Genomic DNA, 24,766 nt, shown 5'->3' with positions numbered 1-24,766 from the left:
TTATTATGTCCAGAGATAGATGTTCCTCCATCTATCTCTGGGAAACAAGATAGATGGAGTAACCTCAAGAGTTACTACACTTGATAACGTTAGAATTTCTATCTGTGAAACTGACAATTTAAATGAATTGGAAGGTAAAAATTATTTAGGACTGATATCTATGGAGCAAGCAGCATCAGCACTTATAGATCTGGGCAGTGGCCACAGAGGCTCTTTGAATTGTATTTTATCAGTGTTAGATAAAGGGCCTTGATGGCTTTTTTAAAGATTTAAGTTGTCTATCACCCTAAATACAGTCCAGTAGTGAGACTCCTATTGATACTTGAATTTTAAACCCCTTATCAATTCTGAATGAAGGTGAATGTATATAATATACATCTATGCACTCAGCAATATGTACACTGCAAGTTATCACATTGTTTGTTTTTCTCTTTTAGTTTGTCAGTGTGTGTAAGACCTTCTCCAGTCAGAGTTGTGTTGCTGTATTATCATTTTGTGTCATAAAAAAAAGAAAAGAAAAAGAGACTGAGAAAGAAAATGTCAAAGCAGCACCTTAATATTTTTCTCTGGGTCATCTAAAATGAATTTCAGCTCAGAAAATGTATCCGCAGCTTGTTAGAATCGACTGATGAATCCAGGTGTTTTCCTAACGTTTATGAGCATTGTGTCATTTGCGGTTTGTTTCCAAGCACAAAGTTCCCACTTCAACACTTTTATACAGATTTTCTTTTAATAAGATCAGAAGAAAAGACTGATTTAGCAACAATTCAGGATTTTTTTACACAGGCTGCAGTAGGGGGCTTGTGAGACCCCCAAAAAACAATGAAGTAAATCACAAACCGTTCAACACAGTGTGGCTGTCTAACGTTTCTACAGTCTGTCTCAAAGTTCACTCACAGATTTACCCTGAACAAAAACAAAAAAAGAAACTATTGAAAATTAAAAGACAAGAAGTCAAAGCTCTGAGAACAGTAAAAAAGTTTCAGCTTCAGATTAAACGAACGGGAAAAAAAAAAAAGACGGTTCTGTTTAGTCCATGCAGTATGTACAGTCAGAAGTGGGACGAAGCAGCACAGTGAGAGGCACTAAACTAGATCTGCTAGTTTGTGTCAACTCTTAAAAATATTTACTTTTTCTTTAAATGTCAGAAATTTTAAAGGTTTTATTTCACTTTGTGTTTTCTCTGATAGTAGATCTGCTCAGTTGCATTAAAAAATATCCAGTTTAATATTCCCTCCTCCAGGTTTTAGGATTACAATTATGTATAACTCTATACACGTATCAGCTTCTTAAAATAGCTAGCCTGATTTATCTAACCAAAAGAAGCCGTTTACCTAAGATGAGGGGGGTGAAAATGTGAGAGCGCCAATTCTTTACAATTTTATGACGTTATTTTTTTTAAATGCACCCTAAATGAATGAGAATATACTGTAGCACACACACGTTGTCTTCACTTTTAAATGAGAAGTGCAGTCAGATAATATAAGTGACAACCAACCAACCGTTGAGGGATTCCACAGATACTTCCATGTTTAATCATTTGACGCTCAGGAGCCCTGAGCCCGCTACTGATTGGTCCCTTGCAGCGAGGTATCAATCAAAACTTCTCATGCAGTAACACAGGGTATTTATCTCAGCCCCGAACACAAACAAACACAGAACGAAATGAGTGATCTAATGCCGCTCTACGCTCACACGCAGCTCACAGACAGGGCTGCAACTCACAGACAGGGCTGCAACTCACAGACAAGGCTGCAACTCACAGACAGGGCTGCAACTCACAGACAGGGCTGCAACTCACGCAGATTACATGTAACTGTGTTATTCTTATCTAAGGCACAAATGCAGTTCTTCTTCTTCTTCTTCTCTCATGCTGTCAGAGAACGTCTTTCTTTGTTGCCTCAGGAAATCATCCCTTGAAAAAGTTACAATAAGTCAGAACAAAATCCACCGTTACATTAAAAAGAACACTTAAGCTGAAACCTCACGTACAAAAGTAAGAGTGCTGCTCTCGGATCAAGTCAGGTCTTCCTTCACTTTAACTGTATAAACTCACTGAACACGTTAAAACACTAAACACCGAAGAGGAGAATAAAAACCGTATTAACCCCTCCGTCATGGCTGTTACTATTCTGCATGTGAGGATGACAGAGTGAGTGGTCTACTGCTTCATAGCCGGTCCCTCTCCGGCGCTCTTGGTGTCTTTGCGCTCTACTTCCAAGCTGTCGTCTTCCATCCCTCTGTCCTCTCCGCCCTGGAACATGTCGTGGGTCCACTTCGGGCTGCTGCCTCCCCTACGGTAAACGAAGCGTCCTCGGCGTGCTGGGAAGGCGCCCCGGCCTCTTCCGCGGTTGTCTACCCAGGTTTTCTCGCCGTCGCGGTCGTCGTGCTGGAGGGGGGGGGGGGGGAACGGAAGTGAAGAGGAGGATAAGAAAATCAGACAGCAGAATCACTTAGCCGCAAAAACTCAGGTCTGGACCGACTCTGAAATCCTTGATATGTATTCAAAAATGTGTTTGGTTATTCTTTGGGGCATGTTTGCCTTTATTGGATGGAACGAGACAGGAGTAGAGAGTGAGAGATGACACGCAGCAAAGGGTCGTGGCCGGGAGTTGAACCTGGAACTGCTACAGCCTCTGGATATGAGGGCATACTCTTTAACTGCTGAGCTAACCTTCTGAATCCTTCATAGTCGAACACAGTAAACATCTGCAGGTGTTTGGCTTTAAATTCTGTGATGCACCTTGTGACCTCCTGAGTTCTCACACCGTTAGAGGGAGGTGAGGCTGGAAACGCTTCCTTTAGAGTCTTTCGACCTGGACAGATTTTTTTTTTCTTGCATCTTCTCGAATCATTTTAGGGGGTCGATTCAGCCAATGGTTTCTCATACTCCCCGATGTGTAGATCACCACAGTGTGGCAGTGTCTGCATATTTTTTTCATGTTTCCACATGTCACGTTTAAAATCCTCTGGAGTAGGGCTGTCAAAATTGCTCCAAAATGACGTTTCGAATATTCGCTCTAAAAAAAACCCATAGGTTCGAACCATTTGAATATCTATATTTGCGCATTATGTCAATAACAGGTGGACAAACTAATACAAGGAGACATAACTACTTGTATATGTATTTTTATTTAAGATATAACATGGCTAAATCATACCTACACATTACAAAACAAGTAAATGACCTAATGGTCTATACCGAAACACTTTTAAGACCGGAGACCTCTCGCTCGCTCGCCCCCCTCCCCTCTCTGTGCGCAATGCGCTGAGTGAGTGCTGAACAAGACTTGTGCGAGCAATTAAAGGTCCCCACTCTTGTCCCTAATATAGGCAGGCTTCATTCAGTGATTGAAGCAAATATTATTAACATTAATTGAAGTTAAAAACGAAAAAAATAGTCCATTTACATTCTTGGCGCTTGTATAAAAAAAAGAGAGGAAAAACTGCATTTTATCCCAGGGTCACTGATTGTCAGGCTCTTTTAGTCCACTGTCAGTGTAGAGTCTTAGGCCTGACAGGTTATTTGCCATAAACACGAGACAGTCCACATGTGAAGAGGCCCGATCTCTTTTTATTCACTGTATTCCCAGCGGAGGAAAAGACGCGTTCAGAACTCACTGAGGATCCGGGGATGGAAAGATTTCTCTCTGCCGTCTGCTTCACGCTGTGCATGTGTGACTCCTGTGACCTGTCCCTGACCTGTCATGCAGTGCGCCCACTCGCAAAGCAGCCGCCGATGTGTTTTTTTCCACAGTCGAATATTAATTTTCACAATCAAATCTCTGTTTCTTTTTAATATTCGAATATATATTCAAATTTAGAATATTCGTTGACAGCCCTACTCTGGAGCATCAAAAGTTTCAGAATTGCCTCCCTGTTCTCCCTCACCATGAACACCAGGATCCGCCATATTCACTGTATTTGATCTGAGGCAGCAAGAAGTGTGCAAAGGATGATGGGACGATGGTCTCTGTAGATCCCACTTCCTTCCGCTCTGCTCCACTGCAGCCGAAACAAAACTACACTATTTACCTGTAAGACCTAACTACTCATACTAAATATTACTCCCTCTTATTAATCTTTTTTGTTTTGTTTTTATTTGTATAGTATAGAAAAGATGAACTGGATTATACGCTGGTTCATATGCATTAAAAATAAAAGTCAGAAAAATAAAATAAGCCTTAAGCGTTGTTTGAAAATGAACAAAATGTCAGTGTCATGGGGCGCTGTCTGCATTACTGTTAAAGCACTTACTCCATATACAGGGGCCATGGTCTTTACTGCAGTGGTCGCTGTTTGGACTCCTGGCCAGACCTGTTTCCAGCATGTCTTCCTCTGCTGTCTACTCCCACATTTCCTGTCTCTCTCCTGCTGTTTCATCCAATTAAAGGCAAAAATGCCAACAACAATATAACTAACATAAAAAAAGCAGTGTTGGAAATACTGTATTTAAGTGGCAGCACTACCAATCCGTATAAATACCCTCTTCCTGCTCTCTTTTGAAAATCTGAAGAGGAAAAATCTTCATGCACAAATCTAATCCATCTTACATTGACAGACCATAAAGATGAAACACTTTCATTCAGGGAGGAAATACTTGTGTCTGGATAATCTGGAAAATATATCAAAGATGGCTCGGTTTGGATTAAAATGTCCCCGTAAGCAGAAAAAACACCAGGACCCTCAAACTCATGAAGCTGAACTGAAGTTGGCCATCACGCATTTGTTTGATTTCATTGTAAAAAGTTTTAAAAGTCTATGTTATTGGATGAATGAAGCTCTTCAGAGACTCACCAGGTAATACTTCCTGCTCTTAGGAGTGTATTCAGGGTCCCACTCTTCCTCTGGGGGACGCACCGCAGGATTAGTATTAGCGGGGTTTCCATTGCTGTTGTTGCCCGGGTAGTTCCCCCTGTTCCATCCTCTCCCTCTGACTCTGGGGAACTGAAATCAAAACAACAGGTGTTTTAAACTCTCAGTCAGCAGAGACAAACGTTCCCCTCATACCCGGGGACGAGGACAACCACAGAAAACACACAACAAAAGCCACTCTGATGGAAATCAGGCATTTGTTTAGTGATGAAGTTCCACTAGTTTGCGCTACATTACCTTAATAAAAATCAGGTAGTGCATGGAATATGTATGATAGTGTCATCATCATTATCATCATCATCATCATCATCATCATCCATATTATGTTCCTTAGCATTAGGAGGAAGGAACAGAGCAGAGAAGCGCAGTCTACTGTGATGCCATTAGGACAGAGAATTGCAAGAAGATGAGATGTCAGTACCTCAGTGACAAAAGAAAAACAAATGCAGCAGAAGAGATGAAGAGAGCAGAGAAGATAGGGAACTTACAAAGCCACGGCCTCTTCCTCTCTCTGGGTTGTGGCCCTCGTAATGCCCGGGGCCTCTCTCCTGGGGCCCGCCGTAGTCGCGAGGAGGATAACGGGCGTGACTGTAGCCCTCCTCTGGGTGCTCCATCCCCTCTCCCATGTACTCTTTACCTTTGTAAGGGGGATAAGGGGATGGAGAGGAGGAGGAAGAAGAGGAGGATGGAGAGCGATCACGCTTCTTCTTTCCCTTCCTGTGAGAACAAAGAGAAAAAGGGCAGTATGTGAGTTTTTAGAGCTTAGAGTTTTGAAGTGTAGAGGTTTAAAGTACAGGAATGTTTCAGAGTGATAACAAAGAGGAGACATGACCGATGTTCTCGTCTCCTCCTTCCTCAGAGAAACAAACACAGCGGCCTAAAGCTGAAATTTAAATAAATGTGCAAACTGTGTCAAGCTTCAAATCTGCAGGTCTCTTCCCCACTGCTTCTAAATATGTCTGTGTGTCAGGATGAACAGTAGCTCTGCTGACTTTAAATATAATGGTGATCATTTGGAGCAGGTTGTAGGTTGAGGCCTTCATGTTTTGGTCCACTTTTGACATTTATATCAGTTCACACTAATCCAATATTTCCCTCTGATGCTTCATATCAAAACTAAAAAGCTCCTTGATTTTGACAGTACAAAGGAAAAGCAATGGATCTCATCCACCAAATACTGTAAGAATGAATCTATTAACCACTAAGACCACAGCTAGTTAAGTTGTAGAGCTCTTTTTGCAAAAAGAAGGAAAAAAATCTAAAAACATTTCTTCAGTTTCTTATCTTTTGTGGCCATTCAATCATATCCAGCCTTAGCCTGAGTAAACTCACAGACCTGCATATTTTTGTCTGAATTCCAGGCATTTTTGTTGTAAAAATCAAAAGGCTTTATAGGCGTCAAAAATGTCTGCTTAAAGAGCACAAACGGCTTACTGCCAAGTAAGAACAACTTGAAAAAGAAACATCTCACTGTAAAGCTTTGTAAAGTCTAACTGGTCCCTTGTATCAGGGATTCCTGAGCCCCAAAATTACACTTCCAGAGACTGGTGACCCCCACTGACCCCAAAGATGCTTAAATGTGTCTCACTGCCGTGCACAAGCACTAACAGTCTGATCTAAAGCATGTTTTTATCTAAAATGTAACAATTATTGTCAAATATTTTTAGAATAATTGATTACAAAAATTAAACTTTAAACACCCCACTTTGGGAACCACTGCCCTTAGACAGCGGTTGTTTGTTCTCTGAGGCATTAAGGCTTTACAGGGCACCGAGGTCTATAAGGGCTCACCTCAGGAAAAGCCTGATCCCTGCTGCTATAGCGGCCCTAAACAAAAGGCCTCGCTGAACATTGCAGAGTGCAGACTTTGCTTGAGCGTTGGTGTTGGTGTTTTGCTTGAAGTGTATTTCATGTTCTTCGTTGTTCCCCAAGGGGACAATAAAGTCTAAAGTCTAAGTCTAAACTCTTTGCAAATTCTTCACAAAAGGAAAAGATGAAATGCTTTTGTCTGTCTTTGCTTTGTTGTAATCTCCATGTTTGTTTTTTGTTTGTTTGTTTGTTTGTTTTCAAAGAGAATTCTGGACCTACTTGGATTTCTTGTGGTGTTTCCCAGATTTCTCAGAGGACCTCTCTCTGCTCGGTCCTCGGGAGCCTCCTGGGCTCCTGCCTCCTTCACGCTTGTAGTCCTTTCCTGCAAACTTCTTACGCCTTTCAATATCCAGGCGCAGGTCCATCACATCGCCTTTAAATTTATCCTGTAAAGACACGTGTTTGTTAGCCTCTCCAAAGCTTTTAGAAACACTGGTAATGAAATGTTTGAATATGAAGGTTTAAAAATGCTTCACAGGTGGCAGACAAACAGCTTGTAGCCTATGCATAATGGCAGTACCAGTAAATATACACACATATATAAATATATAAATATAAGCACTGTGTTCCCTCTAGTGGTTAAGATAAAATGTGACAACAACAAGTTAATAATTACACATTATTCTGACATTATACATATGTAGCAAAAATATGTTTAACAAGAGAAAAGTTTAACATGATTCTTATTTCATAAAAAGGTTTCTCATATCTGAAAATATAAATGTTTGTTGAAACCAGCAGCATGCATGTAACTCTTGAAAATAATTTCTATTCATAGTTTCGTTTTTGTGGCTTTTTTTAACCTTTTTTAGAAAAAATACTTACAAGGTAAAGGCATTGATAAGCGTCCCTTGAGAGGCTTGGACTCAGCATCTTAATTCACTTCCTTTTAGCCTTTGCTTGGGTTCGTACATACCCAATCAATAACCATATCCCATAGGCTGGGGGGGTTTCTTGGCACTTACAAAACACAATATGGCTCTTTCTGAATTAGAAATATGCATCCTTTGAAAGAAAAGCACAAAGCTGAACACTGCTGCTTTGGATCGTCTCATATTTGCTTGTTCCAAATACGTCAAAATTCAAAAGGGCGGGTCACCTTGTAGCTCGACTCCTCCATATCCTCAAACAGGTGAGAGTGCCTCTTAAAGGCACTGGGGGAGACATCAATTCTCCTGAGAAGAGACAGAGTTGGTGTCAGGTTTGAGAAAGACTTCAGAAGGATATGTTGGATGAATTACAGAGCAGATGACTGGGATGTTTATACCTGTGGATTTCTGGGCTCTTCCTTGGCTTCATCATTTCTACCTCTGCAGCTTTTCTTTGGTACATCGCAAACCGCTCACTCAAAGTCATGTCTGAGGAGTGGAAGTGTTGAGCTGTAAACACAGAACAGAGAAAAAAACTATTATTCCAGGTACAGAAACAGATAATTTTTTCAAATAAGTTAAATCGGGCAAACTCACAAGCTCTTGTTGTGATCCTGAGTCAGCAGAGATTTCGGCACAGATTATACTTTACCTTTGATGTAGTGCACGATCGAAACTATGTGCTGAGCAAACAGCTCAGAGGGGCTGCGGCGGAGGTGAGCCGACTGCAGGTGCTGAAAGATGGAACGAAACTCTGGATCTTTCTTAGTGGGATTGGGCAGATCTCGAGGCATGAGGCGCTCTTTAGAGAGGGAGGCCCTGAAATAACAGGAGAGGGAAGAATATGGATTAGAGAAGAGTGCTGAAGCTTTCAAAAATCACATCACTTACTGGCAATATTAAAAGATGAGGGGCTGATGTTCATTGTGGATGGAAGAGTGTAGCCTGCACCCACTACATGTGTTGCCAGCTGTTTTATTTGTCCTAAGAAACATTGAATCAATTATTGTATGAATAACAAAAAATCTACATTATAGTGTGAAGTGTGACTGATCAGCTGCTTTAACAGTTACAACCCAGACAGTCTACAATGGGTTGAAGGAAATGGTTTTATGTCCTAAACTGTGGAACCCTCTGAAAAGTCAATTTAAGACCTGCCTTTTAAATCTGGATTTAAAAAGGCATTATCCAGGGTTTGTTTGTTTTGTTCTTTTGGTAATAGTGTGGCTATTGCTGATATTGCTGTCATATATACATTCTTAGTTACTATTATTATTCTGTTACTGATAAAATAACTATTATCTATATTACTTATTATTCTTTTATCTGTTTTTGAAGATACCCTAGCTTGGATGGTGGAATATTTATCTATTCTATTTTTCATCTTTTCAAGAGCACTGTTATTGTTTTGTTTCTCTTGTTAAAATGTGAAAAATCAATAAAATTCTTGAAATAAAAATAAAAGGCATTATTATCATTATTATTATTATTTTGTAATTATTTTATTTTATTTCATTTTTACATATTCTGAGCTTTGTTATTTCATTTTATTTTGTATTCATTTGTATTTATTTAATCTTCTCTTATTGATTTTATTGTAGTGGTTTTACTCTATTTTTAAGTATTTAATTTTACTGATAAAGACGTGCCAGACTCCAGCTGCTACAACTACCACTATCCACCTCACCATGATCATCTTTCTCTCTCTTAATCTCCTCCACCTCTCAACTCGGTCTGTATAACATGAGTCTGGTTCTGCTGGAGGTTTCTGCCTGTTAAAGGAAGTTTGTCCTTGCCGCTGTAACTTGCTAAATGCTGCAAAGTGCTCTGCTCATGGAGGATTAAGATGAGATCAGACTGAGTCCTGTCTGTAAGAGGGGACTGGATCTTAGAAATGAGTCAAAGTGTATTCTGATGTCACTTCTTCAGGAACACACACAGGATTGAAAGATTTGTAATAAGAGCCACAGATGTGAGTTTTGTGCTCTGTTTTGACTGAAGTTTGCCTGATCTATTACTTGTATGTTTTGCAACTTTTTGTTTGTCGTTTCACAGTCAGGCCAACACGTTGAAACTGCAGTGCAGAACACTCACCCCGGCAACTCATCTAAAGAACCATATTTAAGTTCAAAATCTTCCTTGGATGAAGACAAGCGTCGGGCAGGTGACCCCTCCTGGGGAGGGAACGCTCCGGGGAACAGCGGCCGCTCCTTCTCTCTGACGGTGACAGGTGGGGACGGACTCCGCCTGGACTTCTCTTTCTCTTTTTTCTCCTTCTTCTTGGACTTCTCCTCTTTCTTGGAGCTGTGCTTGCGGCTTCGGTACATCTCCTCCATTTCATCGATGGGATCTACTTCCTCAGCCTCTCTCCGGCTCTTCTCTTTGACCAGCGGGTAGGATGTGGAGTAGCTCGGCTCATCACCCCACTTCCCGAAAATGTCCCGAGCGGTGAGGGTGGGTTTGACCTCGCCCTCCTCTTCCATGTCCGTCTCTTTCAGCCCGTGAGACTTGAGGAACTCCTCTTCTCCAGCATCAAAGAAAGGCAGGGTCTTGTCCTCCTTGGACTCGGTGAAAGAAGTGGATGAGATGTGGAACAGGTCTCCAGACTTGCTACCTTTCTCCTGTTCTCTGTCAGTGGCGCTCTGCTCCTTTTCACGACCGTTCTCCTTTTCAGTGGCCTGCTTTTTGTTTTTGTTCTCAGCCAAGAACCTGAAACAGAGAACCAGACTCAGGGTTTAGAAGCTGAAATGCCAAGAACTCAACTATCATGCTTATTCATGACATGAATAATTCATGAGGGGCAAACAGGAGAACACAAGTAGAACATGGTGGGAAAAGAAAAACACACCAGGGATGGGCATGCTTAAAAACAGACTGTCAAAGTGAACTGCTAACACAAATCTCCTGCTGTCTAAACTTCTATCCATCACTACTGAATTTTCTGTTCTGCTTTGTCAGTAGCTTCACTGAGCAAACATTTCAAAACATCTTAAAGGCACATGTGGTGGAGCCCACAAACTCTACTGCCTCTAAACTGAGAGATTACATTTGGAAAGATTTGGTAAGTTTTAAACGTGGTTTTACAGCTCTGAAAATGCAGTTTTTACAGGGTATTCATTCAGAAACATCTAGAACTATATTCAAATGAAGGTCTTGTACCTGATGTAAACGTACAAGCTAAACATGGCTCCTACAGGGACAGACTGACTTTTTTTGTTATAAATATCTGAATAAGCCCATCCCGAGTGTTAACAGTAGACCAGGACTCACATTACAGTGATTATACTCACGTAACCAAACCGTTTCATACAACTTCCTCTCAGGACACAGAAAAGGACAACAGCCGGCTACATTTTCATTGCACTTAAAATCAGGAGTCCTATGTATTCCTTTTTAACCTTTATTCTTCCAAGGACCTTTGAAAAAGGCTAAATTGTGTTTGAAAGAAAAATAACGTTGATCATTTGTTAGAAGAATGAAAACACTTTGATTACGTTGAAATGATTGGAAAGGTAACAGGCATACTTTTTGTAGGCGGCAGAGATCACAGTCTTATCTCCAGCTTTGATGTCTTCCTTTGAGAAGAACCCGAAGCCTCCAAAGGAGGCGGTTTGTCCAGACTTTGTGGGGCTCTTTGCAGGAGGTGACACGCTGCCGACGGTTATCCACAGAGGACCTCCACTCGCAGGACCTTTGCCGTCAGAACCAGCAGAAGCATCCTCTTTCTTAGAGTCTGGACTGATGCGTTTCGGGCTGGCGTCATAGTCAATCCATTTACCTCCTGAAGCCTTCTCGATGGCGCTGCCGTCTGCTGCCTGCGTGGGCTTCTCTGCCTGACTTTCTGTCAGCTTGTCTTTGGATTCCTTTGAGCCCTTTCCCTTGCTGCTACGGTGACGTGGTGACCCGGAGCGGGACCGGGAGGAGTAGCTAGAGCGCCTGGAGCGTCGAGATCTCCCTGATGAAGAGCGGTCAGAGTAGCGTGAGCGGCTACGGCTACCTGAACGCTTCCTTGGTGTGCGTGAGCGTGAGCGCCCCCTCCTGGGGCTGTGCGAATGGTGGTCTTGGTCATGGTGGCGATCGTGCCAGCCCCCTCCTCCTCCTCCTCCACCTCCTCCTCTTCCACCTCCCTCCTGCCAGTTTGCCTTATAGCCATAGCCGCCTCCTCCACCTCCTCCTCCTCTGTTCTGGTAATGGCCTCGTTGGTAATAGCCTCGGTTCCTGCCGCGGTAGTGGTAGGGCCTCCGGTAGCCTCGGTTGTAGCCTCTGAAGTTGCCTCTGTTGTTCTGATAGTCCCTGGTGGGATAATTTCTGTAGGACGGAGAGTGAGAGCGGGAGCGGGAACGAGACCTAGAGCTGGACAAGAGAGGAGACGAGAGAGGAAGAAAATGTTACTGTGGGACGAAGACTGCAGACACAAACCTTCTGCTCATGCTGGAAAACAGAAAGAACTCCCAAAAAGAGTCTGAACACCTGAGAACTAAACGCCACACTGAGGAGTTGAGACAGCAACTCCATCCACTGAGGGAGGCCGACTGAGGGTCGCTCAGTTTTAATGGTTTTAACTTCACTTCTTTCACATCAAGCTTCCACTGAGCGAAAAATTTATTTCCTTCTTTCTTTTAAGAGAAAATTGAAGAATATTCAATCACTTTCAAGGTGACTACATGACACATTTAAGACCTTCAAAGCTTTTAATCACTCCATTTAACTTGTTTCTACTTTGCAATGTTGGGAATTTCTGTTTGCATGAACACCTGAGATTGTCACCCTCATGATGCAGAGAGTGGATCTGAAAGATTCTCTCTTATATGCTGGTGTCATGGTCGGACAATCACCAGAAACCAGTCGACGGATGGTTAAATACAAATGTTTGAATTAGGGATGCACAATATTATCGGCATATATATTGGCTTTAAAATGAACTATTGGATATCAGCCAACACGCCGATATCCACTGATATAATTAACCGATAAAATAATGGGCTGCTGCACACGTTGGGCTCATGTTTTAAGTTAAATTTGAATTTAAGCAGCAGTCTGTAAGGTACAATTAGCTGACTAATTTAGGCACATTTACTGTCAAAGAGTAAACCATTTTATTTAATTTGGGTTTAATTGCTGTACAGTTGCACTCTTCACATGTTCCCTGTGAACAGAGGTGAGGTTTATTTACTGTGTCAAATGTGAAATTGGCCATAGTTGCCCTGGTTGTGGGTTTTGTTATGATTGTGTCAAGGAGAGCATCATCATAGTTTTAAGTAGGATTTATCCTTTTGTATGAATTTTGTTTGAAAGCAGTTGTCATAAAAAAATATACAGTTTTAAGTATTAAGTATTTTTCTTATTTTGCACAAGAAATGAATAGTACATAACAAATGTGATTAGAGTATCACTATTATACTGTGCGCTAATTCCAATACAGAAGAGAATTGACGATCTCTGCAATTAGGTGTGCGGGAAAAAATTATCAGAAATCGGCTAATTGAGGTTTAAAATATCGGCATATCGGCAAAAAACCCAATATCGTGCATCCCTAGTTTGAATATTTATGATTTGATTGATTCATATATTTGAAGAAGACGACTGCAGAAGTTAAAAACAAAAAAAAAACATATTTCCTCACACGTCACGGAGAATAAATACAAACCAGAGAGTGCATTTTATACAAACAGGACTGAATTCTCAGTTTCCTGATCCGGACATGAACCAGCCTTCAACCACAGACTGCGACTTTGAGATTAGAAAACATCAGACAGAGTATTCCTCATCTTTTTGTCCCCTACTGGGTCCACACGAAGGCCCACAGTGGTCCCAAAAGCATATTCTCAGTAGCTGTGTGAGGCAGCAATAGTCTCTGAACTGTCAGCAGGGGGCAATATAAGCTCAGTGGTATTAGGGAAGAACCCTCAGTGAGCACTCCGCTCATCCAAAGTATGAAAGAGTCACACTAGAAGCAGCTACACTCACACAAACCACTCCAATGTGAGATCAGGCAACAGAAATTCAGTGATTTCAACTTAGCAAACTTATCATGGCATCACATCTGCAACTACAAAAACCTGTCCTACAAAAGATTAACCCTCTGCTAATGACAGACTGCTGATGCACAAACATGTTACAGAACAAGAACTTCCTCTTGAGTGTAAAGCACCTAGTAATCTCAGTAAAAAGAGGTGAAAAATCTGCCACTGATTGTCCCGATGGCTTGTAAAACTTCAAACAAAACAAGTCCATAAAAAAGCCACCAATGCAAACACACAATCGTCATTATTCCTCTGCTTACCCCTTCTTTCCTTTCATTGGAACAGAGCGGTCCTGGATGCTGTGGTAAACACAAAAAAGAAGCACTGTGATATTCTAGAGGTCTGTTTTACAAACAGGTTGCCGCCAGGACACAACCCGCTCTAATCCACAACCGCAGGAGGCAGTGACGGAGGGGGGGAAGGAGATACGGCACCTATCTTTCTATTTAGACAATCATTGACGTGTGGTGTAGCAATGCTCTTCGGGGAAAACAATCCACTTCAACAAATCCCATTGTCTGACGGTGTGTAATCTCAGTCAGGAGCTTCAAACACAAACATGGAGGCAGTGAGCGTGGAGCTCCAGATCGCCCTCCTTTCACTTAATACATACAAATAAAATGTTGAACACAAGGTTTAAAACATGTGCGGAGGTTGACTTCTTGAATCCGTAACGCGCATCACAAAACAAACGATGACTAACAAGTGCTCATGCAAATATGCCCAAGGCTCTGTCAGCTTCTGTCCCACGCAGGGAAAACATTTATGCAAATGAAGAACAAACCTAGAGCAAGTCACGCCTCGGAACAAGAAATACTTTAACTACATTCTGCCACAACAAGAGGTAACTGAAGACGTGGCCAAAGTTGAGGTGGTAGGATCAGATAAAATCTTTTTTACTCAGTCTCTCTGAGAATGAACGTGATTGGCTGTAAGGCGTCCTTCTTGAGCTCTGATTGCAGTTTTATAGCCAAGATTATAAAATATGCCACCAGGTTTACTCTCGAAGGAAACAGTTAAGGTGTTTATCAGAGCGAAATGCCAGCCATGATAAGGGAAATGGTGCGTAGACAAAAACAAATGAAACATGAGATGGCAATTTATTTGTTGCTTTTTATCCCTTTCACCAGATTTAAAAGTATTATATTCAATGAATCAATCTGTATCCATATAGCACCAAGTCACAACAACTAGTACCTTAAGCTGCTTTACAAACAGAGCAGGTCTAGACCGTACTCCGTCACAATACACTCTGCTGTCTTTTGTTTGTTTGACTTTCTTTGACTGCACTGACTCCAGCCTGTATAGCCCTCAGTCTGGGTGGCTTTAAAAGATAACTCTGTTTTAATGGTGATTTTATCTGTGCAATAACTTACCTTCCTATCTATTCATACCATAGAAGTGTACATAGTGTGTAGCGACAGTAGCATGTCCAAAAATAGCACGAGTGAAAAAATTGAATTTCCCCCAGGGGATTAATAAAGTACCTTTCTTTCTTCTTTCTTTCTTACATCTGTAATATTTGCTATTTTCTATTTTATTTTTCATTTTTTAATTCAATTTTATCTTATTTTATTTTATTCTATTCTTTTAGACTATTTATTCTATTCTATTTTGTTCTATTATTTTCTATTCTGTTTTATTTTATTGTATCTTATTTTATTCTATTCTATTTTTTGTTTAATTCAATTTCATTGTATTGTATCTTCTTTTATTCTATTTTATTTTATTCTATTCTTTTAGACTTTATTTTATCCTGTTTTGTTTTATTCAAACCTATTTTATTTCATTTTATTCTAGTGTATTCTATTTTATTTTGTTTTATTCTAGTGTATTCTATTTTATTTTTACCTTTATCATTACTATTATTATTATCATTATCTTTTCGTGTTGTTATTATTATTATTATTATTATTATTATAATAATATTTTTAACTATGTAAGTACAATTGTTGTATTCCCCCATCCTGTTTTGTAAGCTGCTGGAACAAAATAATTTTGCCCATTAGAGGATCAATAAAGTCACTCTATCTATCTATTACAATGTTACAAAGTCATTTATCAGACGCTTTTATCCAAAGCGACGTACATACGAGAACAAAAACACAAGCAAAGATCTAGACAAGAGGAAACAAGATCAGTCAGAGTAACAAATTGCTTCAAGTCCATTTGGACGCAGGTGGACTATCTATCTATCTATCTATCTATCTATCTATCTATCTATCTATCTATCTTTAGTATGCAACTTGATTTCGCTCACCATACTTACTTTTGGCTTTATTTATTATATCACAATTGCACACCCACAAACATGGCGGCATGTCCCACCCTGCCTCTATCCTTTCTTCTTCTACAAAAGAAATCAGCAGCATGTTTCAAACAGACAACCAAACACCACAACTCATGTCTGAAAATGTTTTACTCGATAATTCTGAGGATAAGATCCAGTCCCGTCTTACAGACAGGACTCAGTCTGATCTCATGTGAATCAACCATGAGCAGAGCATCTCTCATGCTCTCTCTGATCACCTGCACTAAAGCATGAGTCAGCTGAGACACGTTACACAGTCAGGGTAGAGAGCAAGGGGAGATCATTGATCACAGGTGGCAGCTTCACACGGATAAATATAGAAACATTTTAAATGGTCAGCATTTCTACTTGGCCGGACTGCCAAGGTATCGTCACTGGTTGGGAAACACAGTAAACGTTAAGAAAGACCCCTCACTGGTCACACTAGTAATGTGGCGACTTCACAGAGCAAAAAGGCGCAGAGAGGCTGGGGTTGGGCGCAGTGCCTGTCTGACGTACCAAAGCAAAAAATCACTGATATCCCAGAAATATGTTTCACTGTTTATTAACAAGAAAGGATGATCAACTCATGATAACGTGCAGAAAACTGATGATTAAAGTGATCAAAGAAAGAGAGCGGTCGACAAAAAATACAGCGGCCCAGCTCACCTTCTCTCGAACTCCAACCATAAGCTAACAGGTGGCCTAAATACATAGAAAATCCCCGCCCTACCCATGTGACCCACTGTTTACATAAGCAAGTGACCACACAATAGACCATATCATAAACAAACACAGTTAAGTCATCATATGCTCAAAATAACAAAACACAAAGGTGTAGATTATTGCCAGAAGCTGGATTTACCTGTAGCGACGTTTCCTGGATCTTGAGCGGGAGCGACTTCGAGAGTGAGACCTGGAGTATGACCTGGACCTGGATCTTGATCTGGATCTGGACCGAGCAGGAGAACCCGGAGCCTTTGACATGTTTCCACTTAAGCCAGTTTAATTATTCTTCTCCTGAAAAGACAACAAAGAAAACATGATATATTGAGCGGTTATCAGCTAGTGGTGAACCAAATGTTTCGCCTGCAAAGTTCAAACTTAATATCTTGACTCACAGATCAAGTCATATTGAGCATTTTTTAACAGAAAACATTCAGTTCAAACGAGCGTCTCGTGTTTATTAAGATTGTAGAGCTACTTGTCTCCAGACCTGCCGACAGGCTGGAAATGGACAGCATACATGACACCCTGTAGCCTGTGATCAAGTTCTCTGCAGCTATCTGCTTTCGAACCTCCCATCAGGAACCCCTTGAAGCCCCAGATGACCGCAAAGTGTCAGAGGAAAATAAATCAAACCCAGAGCAGTGATAACAAACACGGGCCAACAGCTTTTAAAGCTGAGGCAGACAGCAGGAGCAGCATGTAAACATGTGGGCACAAGCTGGCAGCGATGTGAAACAAGTTGAGCTTCTCTGTGCGGCGAGATGTGAAGGCTTAGGTTTTTCCTTGAGCCAAGTATTGATTCTCTGGCAAGTGCTTCTGATTCCCCTGTTCAGGTTGACTTCCTCCAATCGTGTTCACAGACAGCCAATCACGTCTGTCTGATCAGCGAAGGAGTGGGTTTAAATGCTACTGAGATGTTTTGGTGACAAAAGGCTGCTGCTGCAGTTCCAGCCTGTCGGCAGGTCTGGAAGCTACTGGATTGCAGTACATTGCTCTGATTGGATGTAGTGTCCACATTAATGGAGAGGTCCAAAGCTAATGCCCATTTCAATTCATAACAATATTACACCTAAGAGATGTCCCGAATATAAGACCTATAAGAAATGCCCTGAATATAAGACCTGTAAGCCATGTCCCAAATATAAGACCTATAACAGACGCCTCAAATATAAGACCTATGAGAGACGCCTCAAATATAAAACCTATAAGAGATATCCCAAATATATGACCTATAAGAGAAGCCTCAAATATAAGACCTATAAAAGACACCTCAAATAAGACCTATAAGAGATATCCCAAATATAAGACCTATAAGAGATGCCCCAAAGATAAGACCTGTAAGAGATGCCCCAAAGATAAGACCTGTAAGAGATGCCCCAAATATAAGAGCTGTAAGCGATGCCCCAAATATAAGAGCTGTAAGCGATGCCCCAAAGATAAGACCTGTAAGAGATGCCCCAAAGATAAGACCTGTAAGAGATGCCCCAAAGATAAGACCTGTAAGCGATGCCCCAAAGATAAGACCTGTAAGAGATGCCCCAAAGATAAGACCTGTAAGAGATGCCCCAAAGATAAGACCTGTAAGCGATGCCCCAAAGATAAGAGCTGTAAGAGATGCCCCAAAGATAAGACCTGTAAGCGATGCCCCAAAGATAAGACCTGTAAGAGATGCCCCAAAGATAAGACCTATAAGAGATGCCCCAAAGATAAGACCTGTAAGAGATGCCCCAAATATAAGACCTGTAAGAGATGCCCCAAAGATAAGACCTATAAGAGATGCCCCAAAGATAAGACCTATAAGAGATGCCCCAAAGATAAGACCTATAAGAGATGCCCCAAAGATAAGATCTGTAAGAGATGCCCCAAATATAAGACCTGTAAGCGATGCCCCAAAGATAAGACCTGTAAGAGATGCCCCAAATATAAGACCTTTAAGAGATGCCCCAAATATAAAACCTGTAAGCGATGCCCCAAATATAAGACCTGTAAGCGATGCCCCAAAGATAAGACCTATAAGAGACGCCTCAAATATAAGACCTGTAAGCGATGCCCCAAATATAAGACCTGTAAGAGATGCCCCAAATATAAGACCTGTTAGCGATGCCCCAAACATAAGACCTATAAGAGACGCCCTGAAATATAAGACCTATAAAGACACCTAAAATATAAGACCCATAAGAGATACCCCAAATATTAGACCTAAGAGATGCCTCAAGTATAAGACCTATAAGAGATGCCTCAAGTATAAGGCCTATCAGAGATGAACCAAATATAAAATGAAAGTCAGGAGGGAAAGTCTCTGCCCTCCTGCTTTAAATAATTTTGTAAAATACTTTTATTAAATATAAATTGTAGGTAAACATAGAGTCTGTTTAGTATTCTTGGCTTCCAAAAGCCAACTACTGAAAATGATAATCTCCTTATTTGTTTTGTTCCTTCATTCTTCATTGGTTGTATTAACCATTACTTGTGCATGTGACATGTTTCTTTAAACTTTAATGAAGTTGACAGTTGTTTTCTCACTTTAATGGCACACCCCTCGGGTGTGTATGATACAGCACAAAGATATCTTTGAGGTTATTTAGCTGTTATCAAAAACAAAAAAAGGGAAGTCTTGAAGATGTAAAAGATTCAAGAAGAGAGTGCAATGTGATGCTAACCCCACAAGACAAGAATATTAAATTCTTAATCTAAATGTTCTTGTCGAGGGAAAATGTCTAATTTAAATACATTTTTAAATGAGTGCCATGTCTGTACTGCTGCCTGTATTCCAAGCTGCTCTAATCATGTCTAAAATTCTGTTTATCTTTTACTCATCCTTCCATAAAATGCAGCTCAGAGCATCGAGTGTCTCACAAAGCAGAAGTAGAAGCCGTGGAGCAGGTGGGGCTGCTTCATTGCAGTCAAGCAAGAGTACACTTGTACTACTACAGGGACTACTTAATGTTAGAGACGCAGCACCCCTGGTGCTGATGACGTCAGTCTGCTATTCTTACATTACAGTCCGAGCTTGAAGCCGTTACATGTTGTTCAAAATGTCCTTTGAGGACCGATGAACTGCATTAAAGGGGTTTTCACCCTTAAGTCATGAAATGCTGTTTCCTGTCGTCTTTAAAAAAATCACGAAACAGTGGTTACTATAACGTCCTCATAGTCTCTGCTTATCCAAAGAGGATAGTTTAACAGCTCTTCAGACCACATCGTAGGGCATCTGAGGGAACAAAAGACCCACATGGCTCTTTAATAGTTGAGGTAAACAATACCTCTTAGAATGCATTGGTCCCCCTTTTGTTTGAAAGGTAACATGATCCTCAACAAGCAGGTTTTACTGGGTGGGTTTCCTGGTGACGTGTACACGAAAACACAGAAACCTTCAGACGGCCTTCATGTTTAACATTAAGACCACTACAGAGTTAGCACTCATGGTATGATCTCTGATTCTGCTCTGCTCCAGAAGAAACCCTGCAGACTCCATGTGTGTGTTGAATTACAATCACAGAGACGTGGATCTGTGAGTTCACTTTCATCACAAATATTTACCTTACATCGACTGTGGCATTAACCAGAAGTGACGCTGAGCATCAATAATTCATAGGGGTGTCTCTTTTTCAGTCCTGCATGCTGCTTCTGACAGTAAATGGGGCCACAGCACACAAACATCTTTTATTGTAACCTGATTGATTCACCTGCTTCAGATCATTATAAACATTTTAAAGGCAAACTCAAGACCGACCTTTTTAATCACGCTTTTAACTGAGTTTTATTCTTATAACAGTTTTATTTATTTATTTATTTATTATCTAGTTCAAATTGTATTCACTTTTATTCATTTATGTACTTATTTATGTACTTATTTGTTTATTTATTATAAGTAAAGCATCTTATTTTCTTTTAATGGTTTAATATTTTAGTGTTTTATTATCTCAGAAATGTATTTTACTTTGGTGATTTTAATTTCCTGTGTTGAGTTTTAATATCTTATTTTATCTCCCAGTGCTTCCTCATTAAGATATCATGAGAGCGTTTCCTCAGTTCGTTCAGCAAACTATTTTTTTATTTTATTTTTATTGTTTTTATTACAATTGTTGCACAAATTATGTTCTTAACCTTAGGATTGTGGGGTGGGTTTGGGGTCGGGGCTGGGGGTGGGATCTTTTTCTTAATTTATTCTATTTAAGTTGTTTTTATGTACAGCACTTTGTGTTACAACGTCATTGTATGGAAAGCGCTTTATAAATAAAGTCTGATTGATTGATTGATTGATTATATCCGTCGCATACAAACGTTTGCTCTCATGGAGTTGAAATAGCAGCAGTTCTGGTATGGTGGTCTGAAAAGCAGCTCAGCTGGTTGTGTGGGTTGATGCAAAATGAGAGCATAAAAAAAAAAAACCATCCAAGTAAAGACCCATACGTTAGGAACCACAAAGGGAAATGTATGTGTGGGTGAAACCGACAAACCAAAGAGACCCGTTGCAGCACCCAGAAGCGGGTTAGAGATCCAGTCGACACTAAATCCAGTTCACTTTGAGTGCTTTAAGCAATAAAAAGACCTTGCGTCTGTGCAGAGCAAGAATGCTGATTCTTTTCTCTTCTGGTTTCCCGGCCTCACAGCTAAAAACAGAAGCAGACTGAACAGTAGAGTTAAAATCAACACAGAGATCTGAATTCCTTTATAAGGCTTCAAGGATTTAAGCTTTTTCGCAGTATCAGGTAAAATTGTAAGTTTATCTTCATCAAAATAGGATCCCAGATGCCGTGGAATATATCCTTGCACCCTCTAAGCAAGTACTTGATCTTTTCGCTAAGTGTATGAAATGCATCTCGTGTCACATGGACACTTTAGTTGGGCTTTTCAATTTAGTAAAGTTTGTCTACGTGCAAGCAATTTTATGTCTCATCCTCACTGTGTATCTGGGACACCAAACAGATGCATTGGGTTTGAGGTCAACACTAAGTGCCTCTGACAGCATATTAAAGATCCCAGACCAGTAAGTTAAGTTGGCGTATGCGTCAGGATGTATTCCAGCGAGTGTTGCTTTGAAATAATGAGCTCAGTGAATTGCATGATACCGAGTTCTGTGCAGAAAGTGATGTCGTTGCTCTTTGTAAAGCACAGATCCAAATGTTCTCGCTGACGTCCTCTCCTCACTCGTCCTCCATGTCTACCCTTATCCCCCCAGAGGGATGTGATTTTAAGAGAAGCTACACAATCATGTATCCTGGAGATTGGCCTTTTTGAATTAAAACAGATCTCCAGCACTTCAGCCAAGCCTGGAGCCAAATGGTTGTAGATATTATGAATGGACTTTACATCCCCTGACTAACCCTTTTGTCCTTTCTGTATGTCGTTTTATTCAGTTATGTATTTTAAGTACAAACTGTTCCAGAAAACATCACTTGAGGGACTTATAAAGTGTCTTAATGGAACTGGTCATGCAAAACCATAACAACGCCTTGACTCCATTTATCACTCTGCATTATGATTTATTACAGGTGACCCCTTTCACACACATCGGTGCATTCTCTACAATAAGGTCGGCTGGCCCTCTCTCCATGAAAGACGCAATATCCATTGGAATCTTTTCATCTATTAAGCTGTCTTAGGAAACTTAACAACCTACCTTACTGAACTTCTTCATTACCCAATTCCTATCAGACTCACACCTCAAACCAGTTGCTTTTGCATGTTCCAGGAGTTCGATCAGAACTGGGAAAAACTGCTTTTTGTTTCTCTGCTCCTGACTCCTGGAACAAGTTGCAGCAGCGTCTTGAATTAAATGCACTTTTACCTTTTGGACAATTTAGTAGTGATGCACAGAAAATTCGGCCACCAAATTTTTTCAGGCCGAAAGACTTTTATCACCAAAACAACACGACCGAAACAGAATGTTGTGATGACGCAAGCAAAACCCTTGGCCAGTACGCACTTGTCTTGATAAGGGCAAATATGTCTGCATCCGTTATTCTTTTAATTGCAGCACTAAAGCTTCTTCTAAGCAAAGAGTTTGAGACGGACCACAGAGTGAAAACAATGAAATGTACACTCTTAGAGTCTGTCAGCACGCGTTTCACTGAGATCTATTGAGATCCTCTGAACTTCATCCCGACTGTACTTGATCTGCATTATAAAGATCATTGCTTGGATGTGGGAATAAAGCAGCACGCACAAGAAATGATCCAGGCCGCCATGGACACAGAGAACCCACTTTGAGACGGAGAAGTGCACAGTGCAGGAAGGAGAACAGAGCGCAGAAAAAAGGACTGGGCTCTCTGAACCAGATGAGGGGCATGCAGCCTCGTTGTCTGATATGTTCAATGAGATCATGATTTTAGTGAGGTTAGTACACAGTCAGAGCCATACATGCAATGGGGGGGGGGAGACCGGGGACAGTTGTAACTTTTTTGGCATTTCTGTCTAGAACTTTGAGCTCTTTTAACCCAGTGTGTTCAAACTGCTACACAAACTAGCTTCAAGTGCCTGCTAATAAATGGCCTAGAAAATGCCTGTGCAACACAAACAGAAAATGCATGGCTTAATCACAAATCCAAGGAGTGAAATGTTACAACTGTCCCCGGTCTCCCCTACTAATAATTGGCATAATTGATTTCAGTGTTTCGGTTTTCAGCCAAGAATTTTCATTTCAGTGCATCCCTGATTTTATGTATAAAGTGCTCCAGAAAATATCACATGAGGGACTTATAAAGTGTCATAATGAAACTGATCATGCAAAACCATAACAAGCTTTCTGCTTAGCATTAACCCAGCCTCATATATACCTAATCCCAAATACACATGTGCATGTATGTAAGATTTATTGTCATACATGTCAACTTGGAAGAAAATCACTCATCAAGCCATACTTTGTCTCTCTCTATATATAAGGGCATGTAAATTGTAGTGATCGTCACCATTTAAGGCTTCATATAGAGTGCAAACCTAAAGCCTTGCAGAGATCATGTGCAGACGAGCCCCACTTTAACAACAAACACACTTCAGTAGATCTGACGGACTAAATAAAGTAAAACATGAGTAGTTTGTTTGTATGACTGACTAAAGCTACCAAGAATGAAACCACTAATGGGCACGACATGCTTAAAGCAAATCTTTCACTGCTAGCAAGACAACAACTATTAGCGCTAATATGTTCAAATCACAGAATTATGTTGCATTTACCTTTTCCCCCGTTCGTCACAAGCCTGTGTGAGGTTATTTTAAGGAGTTACTGTTCGCAGAAGTGGAGAAACCTTCGAGGCCAAGCTGCTTGCTGGTCTGGTCCAGTCTGGTCCCTCCTTCCTGGTTTCACTGTACGCTACAAACCGAGCTTAGTTAGCTTGTTAGCAGCAGCAGTGGACGCACTACGCCTTTAAAAGACACACGGAAGTGTTTCGGTTACCGTGTCATCACAGGGTCATTGTATCTGGGGACGCGCCTCTGTATTTCACAACTGTGCTGTGTTTTGTTTGTTTTGAAGGCATCAGCATAAAACAGCTTCAATCGAGCGACAGAGGCTGTTAGCTCAATATGCTACCTCTCGTCGAGGCGAACGTTACAGACAACTCTCGCGAGACTTGAGTGACGAAGTGTAGATGTCCTGTCCGCAGCATGGGTCCGGAGTCCGGAGGGAGCAGAGGATCAAATTTCAGAAGGGTTTCTGATTCATTATTTCAACAATATCTCGTGAGAGTGTGACATTGCGTTCATACAAAAAGTATACAAGCACTACGAAAAGTAATTTAAAAAATAAAATAATAATAATAAAGTTTATTTATGAAGCACTTCTCAAAACATACGTTCCAAAGTGCTTAACATCATAAAAACCCACAATAAAGAGAACAAAGCCAGGGGGTAAACTTGTAGGTAAACTTGTTTTTCAGCCAGTGAGATGTTAGGTCAATACAAAATTACAAGATAGACTTCAGACAGAACAAACTACTTAATGTGCAAAACATACAAAAATTATCCTAAAACCAATCTAACACTAAAAATGGTAAAATGAATAGACATGATAAAATGATAAAAGTGCTAAAGGTTCCATTTAAAATGCATATCAGAGAACAGTCAACCAATAAAAACGATAGAATCACATGAATATGGGCTGGCAAGACAAT

At 40.7% G+C, this 24,766-nt stretch overlaps 1 protein-coding gene across 4 annotated transcripts; it reads right to left on the bottom strand.

The window, feature by feature from the left end:
• Positions 1–708: 708 nt before the first annotated feature.
• thrap3b (thyroid hormone receptor associated protein 3b) lies at positions 709–24,232 on the bottom strand. Of its 4 annotated transcripts, XM_034704547.1 has the most exons (13): positions 24,052–24,231; positions 23,832–23,967; positions 16,792–16,946; positions 11,139–11,966; positions 9,708–10,322; positions 8,266–8,432; positions 8,012–8,123; positions 7,844–7,919; positions 6,964–7,130; positions 5,364–5,592; positions 4,798–4,947; positions 4,258–4,374; positions 709–2,389 (listed from the first exon to the last, which is right to left on the bottom strand). In XM_034704547.1, exons 3-13 carry the CDS (start codon positions 16,911–16,913, stop codon positions 2,162–2,164), a joined length of 2,811 nt encoding a protein of 936 aa, XP_034560438.1. In that variant the 5' UTR covers positions 16,914–16,946; positions 23,832–23,967; positions 24,052–24,231; the 3' UTR covers positions 709–2,161. The 4 variants fall into 4 exon arrangements, with proteins under 4 accessions (XP_034560438.1, XP_034560439.1, XP_034560440.1 ...); XM_034704548.1 differs by having other exon boundaries at positions 4,258–4,371; positions 23,832–24,231; XM_034704549.1 differs by lacking the exon at positions 4,258–4,374.
• Between the last annotated feature and the right edge of the window lie 534 nt (positions 24,233–24,766).

The sequence above is a fragment of the Notolabrus celidotus genome, chromosome 16 (assembly GCF_009762535.1).
Source record: "Notolabrus celidotus isolate fNotCel1 chromosome 16, fNotCel1.pri, whole genome shotgun sequence".
NCBI lineage: Eukaryota > Metazoa > Chordata > Actinopteri > Labriformes > Labridae > Notolabrus > Notolabrus celidotus.
This window is presented reverse-complemented; position numbering and strand designations above follow the sequence as displayed.